At 56.1% G+C, this 14986-nt stretch overlaps 1 protein-coding gene across 9 annotated transcripts in view; it reads left to right on the forward strand.

The window, feature by feature from the left end:
• The window catches only part of RPS6KA2 (ribosomal protein S6 kinase A2), a 344404-nt gene that overhangs the window by 113489 nt on the left and 215929 nt on the right, over positions 1-14986 (forward strand). Inside the window, exon 1 of one of the 9 annotated variants that reach the window (XM_078054482.1) lies at positions 3967-4032. The exons of the other annotated variants lie outside the window; for them this stretch is intronic. Coding sequence (XP_077910608.1) covers positions 3982-4032 — 51 coding nt within the window. The 5' untranslated portion in view covers positions 3967-3981. Of the gene's footprint in view, positions 1-3966; positions 4033-14986 lie in introns of those variants that run through there. 9 annotated transcript variants of the gene reach the window in all.

Genomic DNA, 14986 nt, shown 5'->3' on the forward strand with positions numbered 1-14986 from the left:
CATGCAGACGCTCCTCGGTGTGCGGCTACAGCGGTGAGCATGCACACGGACGCACACAGACACACACAGATGCACACGGACGCACACGGATGCACACGGACGCACACGGACATCCCCTCCAGCCGTGTCGGAGGGAACTGTGGTGCAGCCCATGCTGCTGAATCCATGGATGTGTCTCAATGCCCATTTCTGCTTGGACACAAGCCAAACTGGGGCAGCAGAGAGACTCCAACACATTGTGACTAACATTGGGAAGGACTGAATCTGTCATGGGGGTCGTCCCGAGGTGCTGGTCCCAGTGGGTATGGAAGCTCGGCTCCATGAGGTCATTCAGGAACCCGGGTTTCTTCCAACTTCTCCGTCCACCATCTCAGAGGGTGTGGCCTTTGTCCACGGACGTAAAACAGGATCCTTCTCAGATGGGGTTTCCACCCTTCAGAAGACAGGAAAGTCTAGGACGTTGATTCCATCTTCGATGAGACATTTGTGGAGTCACACCAATCCCCTGCATGCACCAGCGATTTGAGCTCAGCCACTTGGCCACAGTCAGGGGGATGGGAGTCTGGGGCACAGCTCTCTTGCTATCTGGCCGGGCACCTAGGTGCAGCCCTGCCTGAGTTCCAACCTACCTGACTTTGAAGTGAACCCTGCTCATCTCCATGTCTTCATGTACTCTAGAGTTTGTTTATGCGATGTGGTACCCTGTAGCTTGTCTTGGTTTTTCTGGGGTTGTTTGGTGTGTTTTGTTTTTTACTTTACCTTCTTCCTAGGCAACATCATCCCCTCTTTGGCTGATGTATTGGTCAGGCTTCTCCAGAGAAATGGAACCAGTAGGAAACATACATACAGTGGGGGGGGGGGGCGGGCATCGTGAGGAATGGCTCACATGATTGTGGAGGTTGACAAGTCCCCATACCTACAGCTGGAGACCCGGGAGAGCCAGTGGTGTGTTAGTCTAAAAACCAGCAGGCTCAAGATTCCGGGAGGGTGGTGCTTTAATTCAAGTCCAAAGGCAGGAAAAGACTGATGCTTAAAAGCTTGAAAGCCCTCAGGTAGATGGAGTTACCTCTTACTTAAGGGAGGATCGGCCCTTTTGTTCTCTTCATGACTTCAGCTGCTTGGACAAGGCCCACCCACATGGGGTGGGGAGGGGATCATCTGCTTTACTCTCTACTTGTTCAGATGTTAATCTCATGCAAACACATCCCCACAGACACACGCGGAATAATATTTGACCAAATATTTGGGCACTCTGTGGGCCAGTCAAGTTGATCTAGGAAATTAACCTTCACAGATGATTAGCAAATGGTAGGAACATTTGCTACAATGAGGAAAAATGGAGGAGGGGCTATTTGTTTTAATGGGTGGTTCAGGGAAAAAATGACGCGTTCAGCTGTGGACGTGTTAGTCGAGTTTCTGTGAAAGAGTAGAATTCACGTTCCCAGCAGAGAGTGGACGTGTTCGTCTGAGGCTTGGAAGGTGAGTCTGGAGAGGACATAGAAAGGGAGCTGTCATCCGAATATAAGTGGTGTGTCTCCAGCTACCCAGCAGTGTCTGATGATCAGCTCTGTTCATCCTGCCTGCAGTCGCCCATCCAGGTGATAATCCCACCCGTGGGGTCTCAGGCAGCCCCGCTGTTCACGCTGCTCCAGGTCCACCATCTGGCTCCTGGAGAGTGGCCAGTGCCCCTTCCAGCCCTCCCCTGGTCAGTCAGTTACCACAGCGAGAGACACATTCTAGCTAAAACCCTTGCGTGGTCCCATGGCTCTCCCCAGCCCCAGCCACGCGGCCCTCGTGGCCTCCGGCTCGGCATCTGTCGTGTTTGTCTTGTGTCTGATATTCTGTCTTTGTGGAGGAGGTTCTCTTCGCTTTTCTTTGCCTACGTAATCTCTAATGCGCCCGTTGGGTTTCAGCTTTGATGACACTCATTGCAGCCTGGGGCACGGCCTTGCTGCCCTCCACGCTCAAGGCAGCCCGCTGCTCAGCCTCCTGACAACGGTGTTTGTGTATTGAACTTGGGGTTGTTTGTTCAGTGATGCTCCTGCCCCAGCATGTGAGCTCCACGAAGCGGGCGTCTCTCCCACTCGCCACTGCTTTTCCCGAGTTTCTTTCACAGCCCAAGTGACTCCTGCACATTTCTTGGATACATGGATGTCCGAGGAGAGTTACACACAACATGCTGATCGTGTTGGCAGCCAGCATCACGCTAGGAGGGGAGGCAAATGCATCCAGAGTGTTCTGCCCCGGCAGCCAAGTGCTCTGGGTGTTGGCGGGAAGCGTACCCCAAAGCTATCATTTTCTGAGTGACGTGGCACAGGAGTGTGAATTAACTTAGTGGACCTTCTGTCTTGATGGAGAGAGGGCGTCATTCATTCATTTCAGAAATATTGCAGTATTGGGGCGCCTGGGTGGCTCCGTGGGTTGAGCGTCCCGACTCTTGGTTTCAGCTCAGCTCATGATTTCAGGGCCATGGGATCGAGCCCCGCGTCAGGCTCTGTGCTCAGCGCGGAGTCGTGCTCTTTCTCTCTCTAAAATAATTAAATAAAATCCTAAAGAAATATTGCAATGTTAAGCAGTTCTCATTATTCTTGAGTTTGTATGTGTAGCCCTAGACATGTATACGTGTGTGCAAACCTGAGAGTAACGTGAATTGTTCCATGTTACAAAGGGGACTCTGTGGCCACACACAAGTTTATGCAAATCCCATAGTGGCCTCTGAGTCCTTCTCAGATCATGAATTGGAGCATGAAGAGAAGCAAGAAAATGCGCACTTGCACTACTGGGAAGGGGACAGTGACAGGCAGGAGTCTGGTGCCTGCACTCTGGGAGGCGGGTGGGATCCCGTACTTTTCTCTCACCTGAGTGCCTCTGCGTCTCCCAGCCTGCTCTGTGTGGAGCAACGTCTGCATCCGCGGTCCCCTGCACTCACCTCCACTGCATTTGCCTTCTTGGGTCTTGAAGATGTGGGGTAGGAGTTTGCAACAGTATCTCTGGGATCCGGGACAGAGCTGATCAGGACAGAGACCCTTTGGGGCTGTGGGCTGTGCTGTGTACGCACCTTCCTTCAGGGCTGGTTGTGTGACTATGCGATGCCAGGCTCTCTAAGGCACAGGCAGAACATCACATTCAGCCAGCCAACCGCATCCCTTCAAGGAGCCGTGGGCGGGATATTCATGGTGTAAACGTTTCTTTTTAAAAAAGCTCCATCATTACAAAACTGCTGGGGCCATGTTATGAACAGTCTGAGTCTACTCCGGATATTTGTGGCCACAGATTTGGAGAGAGGTGCTGATTTAGGAGACCAAGGAGAGCAGTTGGACGCGGGAACAGTGAATCTTTGTGGCTTTGCAATTAAGCCCCGTGGCGCTGGTACACGGCTTACATTCTCCCAGTTTTAGGTTTCTTCAGCAGAGGCCCTACCAATGGTACAAGATCAGAGTTTGAAAATGACGAAAATAGAGTCTCTGGGAAAGAACGCACGGAAACAATGCTAAGAACCACGAGAATCACGTTCTCTGCGCTCTGCTGTGCAGGCTCCCAGGCATGTGGCAGGAGCGTCACGTGGGTTTGGCAGCGGCGACCCGAGATGGGATCCAACTGCCTCCTCGCCCATCGCGTGCGTCCTGCCCCCAGCGCCGTCAGCTTCATGTTAGCGGCTCGTCTGATCTGGGCTTCGCTCAAGACAGGCAGACGCACAGCCAAACAGGTGGCCACCCTTGCTCGCTTGCCACCCGATGGAAACAGCAGTCCCTATATTAAGTAAATGACCCCGAGGTGTTGGATTAGGTCAGCCACTAAAAGTGGTTCTGGTTTGCCCTCGCTGCAAGGAACCGGCGTCTCGGATGAAGACGGTGAGAATCAGCCCGAATGTTTACAAACCACTTAGAAGTTTGCTCGCTGACACGTGGAGGGCTAAGACTCTCCATGCTCGAAGAGGAGGGGGCTCCCTGGCCATAAACCGTCATTCCTAACTCAGGCAGCATGCTTTCTCGCGTCCGGCAAGCCTTCTCTAAGTTCTATGGGGCACTGTTAGTAAGTACTTCGTTTCTGTTTTCCAAAGTGCTTTGCAGTGGGCGGTGTTCTCTTTCCAAGATGGTCCGCAGTCCCGTCGGAAGCCAGACCTGCCAGCCCGTTAGGTAGTTACTTCTCAAAGTCAAACGTGACATTTGTAACCTCCCCCCACCCCATTTCTTAATATTTAACATGAGACGGAGAGTGATTGTTTAAAGCATTCGCTTTTCTCATTTTTTTCTTTGTTAGGTGCCAACTTGTTCTCCGTTATTTCTGTTTTTCTTTCAATTTTGTCTTGCAAGAGAGTCCTGTTCTGTGTGGCGTCTGTTGTCTGTTGGAGGTTATTCAATCTCACTCTTGAGTTGGCCGACGCTTGGGTACTGTTGTTCGTATCCCTGCTCAAGCTCTGATCGCTGACTGCCCTGCTTTCTTTTCAGCAAGGGGAGCTTTTAGCTGACCTAGAGCTTGAGGCACAAGGTAGGAGGCTGAGCGGTGTCACTCCTTTTACCTTTTTCTCATACTTCTGTCCTCTTCTTTTGTCTTCCTCTGCTTACTTATTCCGCTTTCTCCTCCAGAGAGAGGAGAGGTGCTGGCAGGGGACGGTCAGCTGGGAGGTGACGTCCCTGATCCTGGCTCGCTCTGCAGGACTTAAGTCGCAAGGAGCCTCACGCCCAGCTCTCTGGTCCCTCCCCGGGAATGCCTTTTGATGTAATTGCGTGTTTGCTAACTTGTAGTTCACTCTCCCAGCGCAGGATCCCCTGTCCTGTTACTGGTCCCGCTTAGGAGGATGACTTTTAATTGGTCTGTGGCTATTCTTCAAGCATCATGAGTAGCTGCACGGGGCCTGTGCCCTGGCTAGCTTCCTTCTAGCCTTCCATGATTCTTAATATTCTCTTCTAATCTTTGGATAAATAAGTAAATGCCTGGGTAAATAAATGCCTGAAACATACTTAGCACTGTTATTTGGACTGCACCTTTGCCTCAAACCCGTGGGGCCTCCAATCCCTTTGAGGATAAATGATTGAGATAGGAGTTCTTAGAAAAGGTCAGGGCCTGGTGTGCCGTGCACAGTTCAGGTCTAACGGGGAGCAGACAAAACGTGGAGTGATGTGGGTGCAGGTGAAGGAAGCGGCTTGGAAGGGGTTGTGGATACATGCGAGGATGCAGACTGGCAGTGGGCGCCCTCGAGAACCTGGAGGGGAGACGTGCAGGTGGGGGGGGCCGTGCAGTGTTTCTGAGACAGCGTGTCTGTGTCCATTTTGCAGCTGAGGAGCCCGAGGCCTCCTGGATGAGGTGCCCAGTTACCCAGCTGGTGGCGAGGCTGGGGGTGTGAGCACGCAGGCTGCCGCAGAGCCCGGGGAGGGAACATAGGCCTCACACACAGGATGACCGTGTGGCACCGTGTGGAGGACACTGGCCTGGAGAGGGACGCGCGGGGGTCACGGAACAGGTGTTCTCTCTGCTAAGGATCCTAAGGACTGTGTAACGCTGTGTGTGGCCACCAGGACATAATTCTGGCAGCAAAGGGGCACCAGCGTCCGATCTCCGGACAGACGTCCGGCGGGAGTCCCGTGTGGCTTTCTCAGTTGGCGTGGGTGTGTTTCTGTGTCTGGGAATGGGCAGGTGCGCCCGGATTCTGCAGAATGGAAAGGGTTGATTTGCTGATTCGCTGCTCTCGTGGGCTCACTCTGGATATATGGACACCCTTCCCCACAGGAGAGGATTTATGGGACAGCCACAGGCGGGGGCTCTCTGGGGCTCCAGCATGGATGCAGACGACAGGCATGAGCCAGTGCAGGGCTTGGCACGTCCGTGCCGCAGAGACCAACAGCTTCTCGTCCTCACTCGCCCCTCCCCGGACGGGCCCCTCCCGGCGCTCAGAGCCCCTCCCCGGGCAGGGACACCGCCAGGACTCCGGGGCTGCACCAGCAAGGCCAGGGCCCTCAGCATCTCGCCAGTCCCTGTCATGACACCTCCCTCTGCAGGGTGACAGCAAAGGGATGCCCCCGTCCCAGCAGAACACGGGGACACTGGGCTCAGCCCCTCATGGGGAAGGTGCTGCCACCAAGCCAACCTCGTAGCCATGGGTGGGCGGTTTTGTTCAGAGTCTCTAAATATTTGCCTCTGACGTGTGGGAGCATTTCACTGCACAGCATTCTAGCAGCTAGCTTCCACAGGTGTCCTCAGTGACCGCCGCCTGTCCTGTGGGGTCCCTGCAGCGCCTGGGGGTCTGAGGGCGCAGCTGGAAGGACCTGACCTGGACGTGCACTGGGAACTCTGAACGGTGGGGGTGGCCCGGCCTCCCCTCCCCTCCACGTCCCTGCTCCTGGCTCATTCGAGTAGAGGCCTGTTGTTTCTATGGCCCACACACGTTTTTCCTCTTCCCCGGTCAGACTGAGGGGACACACGCTCCCTGGCAGGTGCACGCAGAGGTCTGTCATTGGAGATTTCCCCGAAAACGCTGCAGGAGCACATCGCGGTCTGTGCCGTTGGTCCCAGGCACCTTCACGTGAATTCAGATGTGACTTCTGTTGGAGGAAAGAGAACCGGTCCTTCCACAGAAGCGAAGAAACATCGTAGATTCACATAGAAGCACGGGGCACGTGGAGTTGGGAAGACAAACGTCTTTCGTGGCGGGGATGTGGCTAGAGGAGCGGCCCACTTTCCCCAGTGGCGCTGGTCCAGAGCCAGCAGAAGGAAGCCAGCTGTGGGGTCAGCTTGGGGCAGAAGGGCCTGGTTGTTCTCACTGAAGAAAGTGAGATGCATTTTTACTCGGCCTAAGTACCTTCCATCCCACTGATGTGTGCAGAGAGGAAATGTGGGCATCTGAAAGAAAGTGCTGGGGTGAAAAGCAGGTCAGCCGAGCGAGGCCTGTCGGGACAGCTGTGCCGTGTAGGAACGGGTGCTGTCCATGGCCGGCAGGCAGAGGAACCCCTTTCCCTCAAAAGGAGCCGGGCATGATGGATGTTAGGGGGGTCTCCACTGCAAGATGACCGTGTGAGTAATGAGCACGTTGTGTTGTCACAGATGGAGGAACGGCCCCTCTGGGCCGTGTTTGGAAACCAGGCACTGTTTCCTCCGCAGGGAGCCATACGTGCTGCTCAGATGAGTGGACTGCTCTGAGCAGGGGAGACAGTGCCTACGAGGGGACGCAGAGGTTGGGCAGAGTGGGCGTGCGCAGGGTGCGGTTGGAGGGAAAGTGCACTGTGCACGCCCCCCAGCTCCCCATGGTCCATCCTGTGCTGGGGAGGCACGATGCATGGTCCATGTGGCTCGGCCTTCTCTCCATCACAGTCACACTTACTCTAATTCCCACGGGTTTGGGTGTCTTCATTTGTCTTCAGCCTCTGCCTTCACAGTGGTCCCTCTGCATCATGAGCCCTGACCTGCTTACTCAGGTGACATCCAAGTCTCTTCCTGCTCATGACTTCTTGGGGGCTGTGGGCTACATGTGTGCACGCACTTGTGCATGTTCATACAGGTTTGCATGTGTGCACACAGATATAGGCGGGTGTGCAGGAGTGTACTCAGGTGTGTGTAGGTGTGTGTATGCATGCAAGCGTGTGTAGGCGTGCACATGCACACACAGATGTGAGCGGGTGTGCAGGAGTGTACTCAGGTGTGTGTAGGTGTGTGTATGCATGCAAGTGTGTGTAGGCGTGCACATGCACACACAGATGTGAGCGGGTGTGCAGGAGTGTACTCAGGTGTGTGTAGGTGTGTGTATGTATGCATGCAAGTGTGTGTAGGCGTGCATGTGCGCACACAGATGTGAGCGGGTGTGCAGGAGTGTACTCAGGTGTGTGTGTATGTTTGCATGCAAGTGTGTGTAGGCGTGCATGTGCGCACACAGATGTGAGCGGGTGTGCAGGAGTGTACTCAGGTGTGTGTGTATGTTTGCATGCAAGTGTGTGTAGGCGTGCATGTGCGCACACAGATGTGAGCGGGTGTGCAGGAGTGTACTCAGGTGTGTGTGTATGTTTGCATGCAAGTGTGTGTAGGCGTGCATGTGCGCACACAGATGTGAGCGGGTGTGCAGGAGTGTACTCAGGTGTGTGTGTATGTTTGCATGCAAGTGTGTGTAGGCGTGCATGTGCGCACACAGATGTGAGCGGGTGTGCAGGAGTGTACTCAGGTGTGTGTGTATGTTTGCATGCAAGTGTGTGTAGGCGTGCACATGCACACACAGATGTGAGCGGGTGTGCAGGAGTGTACTCAGGTGTGTGTAGGTGTGCGTATGCATGCAAGTGTGTATAGGTGTGCATGTGCACACACAGATGTGAGCGGGTGTGCAGGAGTGTACTCAGGTGTGTGTGTATGTTTGCATGCAAGTGTGTGTAGGCGTGCATGTGCGCACACAGATGTGAGCGGGTGTGCAGGAGTGTACTCAGGTGTGTGTGTATGTTTGCATGCAAGTGTGTGTAGGCGTGCACGTGCGCACACAGATGTGAGCGGGTGTGCAGGAGTGTACTCAGGTGTGTGTGTATGTTTGCATGCAAGTGTGTGTAGGCGTGCACGTGCGCACACAGATGTGAGCGGGTGTGCATGCACATGTGCATGCGTGCAGGTGTGCGTGTGTGTGCAGTGTGTTTGCTGGCAGGCGTGTGCAGGTTTATGCGTGCACAGGTGTGGGCAGGTGTGCACGTGTGTCGGTGTGTGTGTGCAGGTGCACGTGTGTGCCGGTGTGTGCATGTGCGTGCTGCAGGTGTATGCACGCGTATACCGGGGCTGCCTCACGTCTCCGGCTCCGAGGAGCCCTGATACCGGCGCTGGTCCGTTTCCTCTCCAGCCTCCGGTTCTGATTCCCTCTCCCGCAGCAGCCGTGACAAGCGTGTTCTCACCCCAGGTGCCTCCCTAATTAAGCAAGCCAGTGATGCTGGCAGAGTCAGCTCAGCTCCTTGAACCTTCGGTTTTAAATCGGGAAGGTGGAGGAGCTGGGGTAAGATCCGCTGCACATTCTTAGGAGGGAGGTGCAGTCGTTACCCCACTATCCCCACGAGAAGAGTGGGGATGAGAAGGTCACTTGTTTGCGTGTGCATGGGCGGGCATGCACGCAAACTGCCCCTGCTGCCTGTCCTACAACATCTGTGTTGTGTAGCTAACCTGGGCATTTCCTAGACCCAGGATGGAGTCGTGAATCCAGCCATATTCTGTCTCCTGTCAGCCCGCCTCCCTCCTTCGGCCCACGCTTCGTTTCAGGCACAGAAGTGGCACCGCGTGCAGTTTGCTCAGCCTCCTTTGGCTCCTCAAAGCCCGGTGGTGACATGCAGCTTCGCGGCTCTGCTCTTTGCTAAGTGGCCGTAAGTGGACCTGGGAGAGATGACTTCATGTTGGTTCCTCATCACAGTTCCCTTAGGAGTGACCCCCTCGCAGGTGTGGCTCTCCCGGTAGGAGGTTATCCCCTGGCTAGGCGGGCGGCCACGTTGAGGCTGGCCTGGGCAGCGGGTCAGAGAAGACTTCAGCTGTGGCCCTCAGCCGCCCCCACCTCTGGCCCCGGTGTCCCTGTGTCCCTGTGGGCATGCCCCACTGCACAGCTCGGCACCTCTCCAACCCCCACAAAGACGCCCTGGCGCACGAGCTTTAGTGACCGGAGGAGACATGCCCAAAGACTTGGAAGGACAGGCAGAGGAGAGTGATGACCCCAACCATGTCACAGGAAACCCAGAAATCCTTGCCAGGGCTTCCGCCATGCAGAGACCCCCGCCAGGTGTACCCCAGCCAGAGCTCCGGTGTCCTTTCTCCTGACTTTTGAGGACCCCTGCCTTCACCCTCCCATTCCGCCCTCCCCAGCTGGGCTGGCAGAACTTGTGTGCAAGCCCTGTGAAAAGAGTCCCTCCCCCCTGGCAGGTGGTGGGTGTGCAAGCCCCGTGAACAGAGTCCCTCCCCCCTCGGCAGGTGGTGGGTGTGCAAGCCCCGTGAACAGAGCACCCCCGTCAGGTGGGTGGGTGTGCAAGCCCCATGAACAGAGTCCCTCCCCCCCAGCAGGTGGTGGGTGTGCAAGCCCCATGAACAGAGCCCCCCCGGCAGGCGGTGGGTGTGCAAGCCCATGAACAGAGTCCCTCCCCCCCGGCAGGTGGTGGGTGTGCAAGCCCCGTGAATAGAGTCCCTCCCCTGTGGCAGGTGGGTGGGTGTGCAAGCCCCGTGAACAGAGCCGCCCCGGCAGGCGGTGGGTGTGCAAGCCCCGTGAACAGAGCCCCTCCCCGTGGCGGGTGGGTGGGTGTGCAAGCCCCGTGAACAGAGTCCCTCCCCCCCGGCAGGTGGTGGGTGTGTAAGCCCCGTGAACAGAGCCCCTCCCCCCTGGCAGGTGGTGGGTGTGCAAGCCCCGTGAACAGAGCCCCTCCCCCCCAGCAGGCGGTGGGTGTGCAAGCCCTGTGAACAGAGCACCCCCCATGGCAGGTGGGTGGGTGTGCAAGCCCCGTGAACAGAGCACCCCCCGTGGCAGGTGGGTGGGTGTGCAAGCCCCGTGAACAGAGCCCCCCCCCGTGGCAGGTGGGTGGCGTTGGTGTCACTGAGAGCGTCTTGCAGATCTCATTCCTGCCTCGAGGGGCTTAGATCTTTGTGTGCGGCTCACGCCCTCCAGGAGGGATGCTGCTGAGCCCCAGTTTCCCACGACTGTGCTCAGTGTCAGTGCAGAAACCCCGAGAAACCCCGAAACCTTCCACGGGTCCACCGCCGGTTCTGCTGCACGAGGGTGATACTGGCCCGTCCTTAAATGTTCCCAAACTCTGCTTGTTTGAACGCTCTCCGCTTGCTCTTCACGGAAGCAACGCTTAGCGAGCCACATCTGAGCAAATACAAGTTACAGGATTCGCGTCATCCAAATAATCCAGTCAACTGTGTTAACGGAGAAGTAGATACGGGGAAGGCAGATGGACACCCACAGAGTGACACCCGTTTTTAACAAAGCCCCTTCCCTCCGGACTGCCTGCTCCTTCCTCCTCAGCCTCGCCGGCAGGAAATCCCGCGGAGCCGCCAGCAGGTGCACGAGGCCGGCCTGAAGCTGCGCCTTCCCTAAGCGAACACGCAGCCCCAGGGCGCAGGGAACTCCGCTGCTTTCCACGCCCCGCCCCTGGGTGTGTGGCTCTCGGGACGCCTCACGGCTTCTTCGCGTTCCCCGTCGGAAAGTCGGGCGTGAGGACAGCGCGTCGCGCCGGCCCTGCCGCGATGCCCGTGTCCGGCCGCTCTTGCTGTGGTCGAGCCGTGGCCGCAGACGGGGCGGTGGGCGCCGCGACGCCGAGCAGCTGTGCGATTCCGCGGCCCGGAGCTGCTGGGGGCAGGCACAGGGGCCGCAGGGCTGGGCTCCTTCCCCTCCCCCCCGCCCCGTGTGGCTGCTGTGGGCGCCGGGCGGCCGCCACAAACGTGTCCCAGGCCTCTCTCGCCCTGACGCGGACCTTCCACGCCTCTGCTTGGCCAGATTCATCGTTCCCATGTCCCTCCACCTGCCGCTGAAGGACGGGGAGTGCGGTCCCAGTGTGTGCGCCGCCCGGGACACAGGTGGGAGCATGGCCCCGCCGCGGGAGCCCTCCGCCGGCGACCTGCCCGCGCAGTACGCTGGGGGCCCTGACCTAGGGTGGTGGGGACACAGAGGACAGGAGTGTGCTCCTGCCGAGGAAGTGACAGGTCTCACAGGATCAACGGGTGAGCCAGGACGTGGAATGCCGTGGATGACACAGAGTCTGGAGCAGGGCACAGGCGTTGGTGGCTGTCGGGACACGTCCTGGCGCCAGTCTCTCGGGTGGGCATTAGCATTGCATGCTGGTGTTCACAGAACTCGTTCAGAAGCATCTCTCCACCTGCACGTGAGGCCCAGAGCAGCTCAGGGCTGAGTCCAGTGACGAGGACAGCACCTTCGCTGGCCCACAGTGTCCCACGGCGGGAGGGGGGCATTGCTTGGTGGGCGCCCCCACATCCCTGCCCTAGTGACCGGCCTCAGCTCTGACGGTCGATGCTGGAGATGGGGGCCAGCAGGCGCGACCATGGCCCAGCCCCTTAAGGGAGGATTGGTGTCTCGGCCTGATGCGGTTCAGCCCACTCCCGTCTGGTCTGGAAGGGCCCCGAGTCTGTCCAGCAGCTGTTCTCCCCAGCCCCTGGACCCGGGGTGCTAGGAAGCAGTCTTCACAAGAGCTGGTACGGAGTAGGGGCTACAAGGCTGGTGATGGATTTGAGCTCATGATCTCCCCCAGTCCTAGCTGAAGATCGCTCCTAGCAGCTTGTAACGACGCATGGCCTATGACTGTTCCGTTCTCCGGAGGGAGCTTAGTGCAAGAAGGAAGTCAGAGGCCGGGTCTGGTTCTAGCGGCCCAGGGAGGAGGGGCAGGAAGGACAGTGACGGGCGTGAGCGGCGGATCACGGAACCGCGGCCGTCCGGGTCCTGCGCTCCGGCCCGTGCATTCGTGCCCGGTGTGTCACAGCCCACTCAATGCTCACCACCACCCACCACAGGGACTAAGCACCTAGCACCCTCCGTGTGCAGCAGGGTGGCCCCTCAGCGACATCCCCCCCACCGTCTAGGGTGTCCGTGGGGCCCCTACTTCTATGGGCTTCTCTTTGTCCCCACTCTGTTACGATGTTTCTTAGACACACAAACGCAGCTCTCCAGACTTATACAACATTCTGCTGCCACAGATTATGAAGAGGTAGAAAAAGTACTATCATCTTCACAATGAGGCCCAGAATTTCTCTTAGGAAACACATTGAGTTGTTTGTGGGAAAACGTGTTGGATAAATATTCATGTTGGGAGATACACCCGATGAGGACCCATCGAGGGTCCTCCCCATGGGGATCAGAGGGGGCAGCGCCCAGCGAGACCCCAGCCCTGCCTGGAGGGCATCTCCATCCCCACCGCAGCTGGATGACAGGACCTCCTCACAGCCTCACTTCGAACACGTGGGCTCTCATGGGACACAGAGCCTGGGGTGGAATCCGGGCGTGCACCCTTTGCTGCACCGTGGTGGGTTCCCAGCCTCCATGTGCAGGAGAAGCTCGGGAGGAAGACCGGGTCATTCCGCCCCAGGATGCCTCACCCAGTCTGGGGCCCAGTGCCTTAGAAGCCAGGTGGCCCCAAAGGCCTAGACCCAAGATACCTGCCCTCCCACCTGCCACCTGCCGATTTCCATTTATGCGCCCGCTGGTTCCCTCGCCATCTCACGGTGGGTGGGGGTTGGCCCACCATCTGGGCTGCGGATTTGTGCCCCTAAAGGTTTAAAGAGCCTGGAATGCATTCCTCTTGTATGTTCTCGGTCTGATAGGCTCTGGTGGCATTTGTTTGTATATATAGTGGTCTGGGGACATTGATTTCCCTGACAGTAAAGCGCTGGTTAATGGAGGGAAGTGTTTCAGTCCTTGATCATTCCTAGGTGAATCATTAATTTATTACAAATTAAATCTGACATTATATGACCACATAATTAATGAGGTAAATTTAAAACTAATAATTTAAACTAATAAGATCATTTTTAAACATTTCAGCTCTCTGGAACTGAGGGAATATGGTCTGTAGATTATAACTGACTCTTGAAACAAATGTTTTGTCTCTTGTTTACTCGTTGCTCAATTGGGACTAAGTACATTGTCACCTCTCTTGCCTTTTCAATGTTTTCTCCTAATTAAGAGAACATAATTGCACATCATTTATAAAATCAAAGGCTTTGAAGTTTTAGACATCTGTGATAGTCTTAGACATCTGCGATATGCAATGTTTATTCATACAGAGACATGCAAAGGTGTCGATGGCCATTGAACACGCATGTGCTTGGATTTCAAGCCTGGCCCCTGCCGTGGTGGGTCGTGGAGGTGCTCCGTGGAGCCGCGGGACCCCAGGGTGAGACAATGAGGGTCCCCGCCCAGATTGCAGACCAGAGCCGCCCTGCGTGGGCTTAGCCAGAAGCACCTGATTCAGCCAGATGTCCTCTCGCCGCCTGACCTTCCCTCCATCTCTCATTTAACATCTATTCTGTCAGTTTTTAACCCTACGGTGATTTGGCTACAAGAATACGGTTATAAACTTTAGCATTTGCATTACTAATGGGCTTCCAGAAGCAGCAGGTACAGAGGGGAGTGTGAGTCTTCGTGGAGTAGGGAGGTCACGTAACATTGAGGACAGACGGGACAGCGGTCTGCTGAGACTGGTCAGCAGTGGCCGTGCCGCAGGCGCGTGGGACCCTTTGTGTCTGCATCACTGGTGCCCACCTCAGATCCTGTTATTTTCAGCCTCTGAGACAGACCCTGGGGGATCTGCGGAGCCCCTTGCCTTGGCCCACCCTTCCGGGCTCTCACTCTACCCTGCTCTGTCCTAGCGTCGCATCCTCTGTGCTGCCCGGGGGCTCAGGGCTCTGAGTGCAGCGCGGTGAGCAGACATCTGGCGTTTACTGATGTGAGCTGAGGGGAAACCCCAAGCAAGAAAAAGAGCAAGGATATCCCGTTTTCCTTCAGTGGCATTTCAACACCAGTGTTTTATTAAATTAACGGGACTGAAAGAGCCCAGTGATGTATGTGCCTTTGTTTTTAATTGAGCTTTTATGTTCCTCAATTCATTAATGCGTTAAAAAGGAGAAAGCTGGTACTTTGTTATTGCCTATAATTATTGGAGTGGAAGTTTGTTTTGAAATGTGTTCCTTGGGTAAATTGCCTGTAGGTTAAACATAAAAGCAGCATCTGAAAACCTTAGAATGCTACTTAAGGATGAGCAAAATTTGATAATTAAACAATGTGTTGTATACATTACTTTTCTCCTTATATTCTTATTTATCATCATAAGCTTTAAACCTAAGCCCACCATCCAGGGCAGAATGGCGTGCTGGGGGTCGAGAGACACGCACAGGAGGGCTGAGTATGGGGTCCCCTTGCAGGAGGGCTGAGGGATGGGGCACTCCTGGCCATGGGGGGCGCTGGGGGTCAGCGCATCAACATCCTGGGGGGCCTGTGGTGGGGAAGTCAAGACAGGACTTTTGTCTGTGGGACAGAGGACACCCTATC

The sequence above is a fragment of the Halichoerus grypus genome, chromosome 9 (genome assembly GCF_964656455.1).
Source record: "Halichoerus grypus chromosome 9, mHalGry1.hap1.1, whole genome shotgun sequence".
Taxonomy (NCBI): Eukaryota; Metazoa; Chordata; class Mammalia; order Carnivora; family Phocidae; genus Halichoerus; species Halichoerus grypus.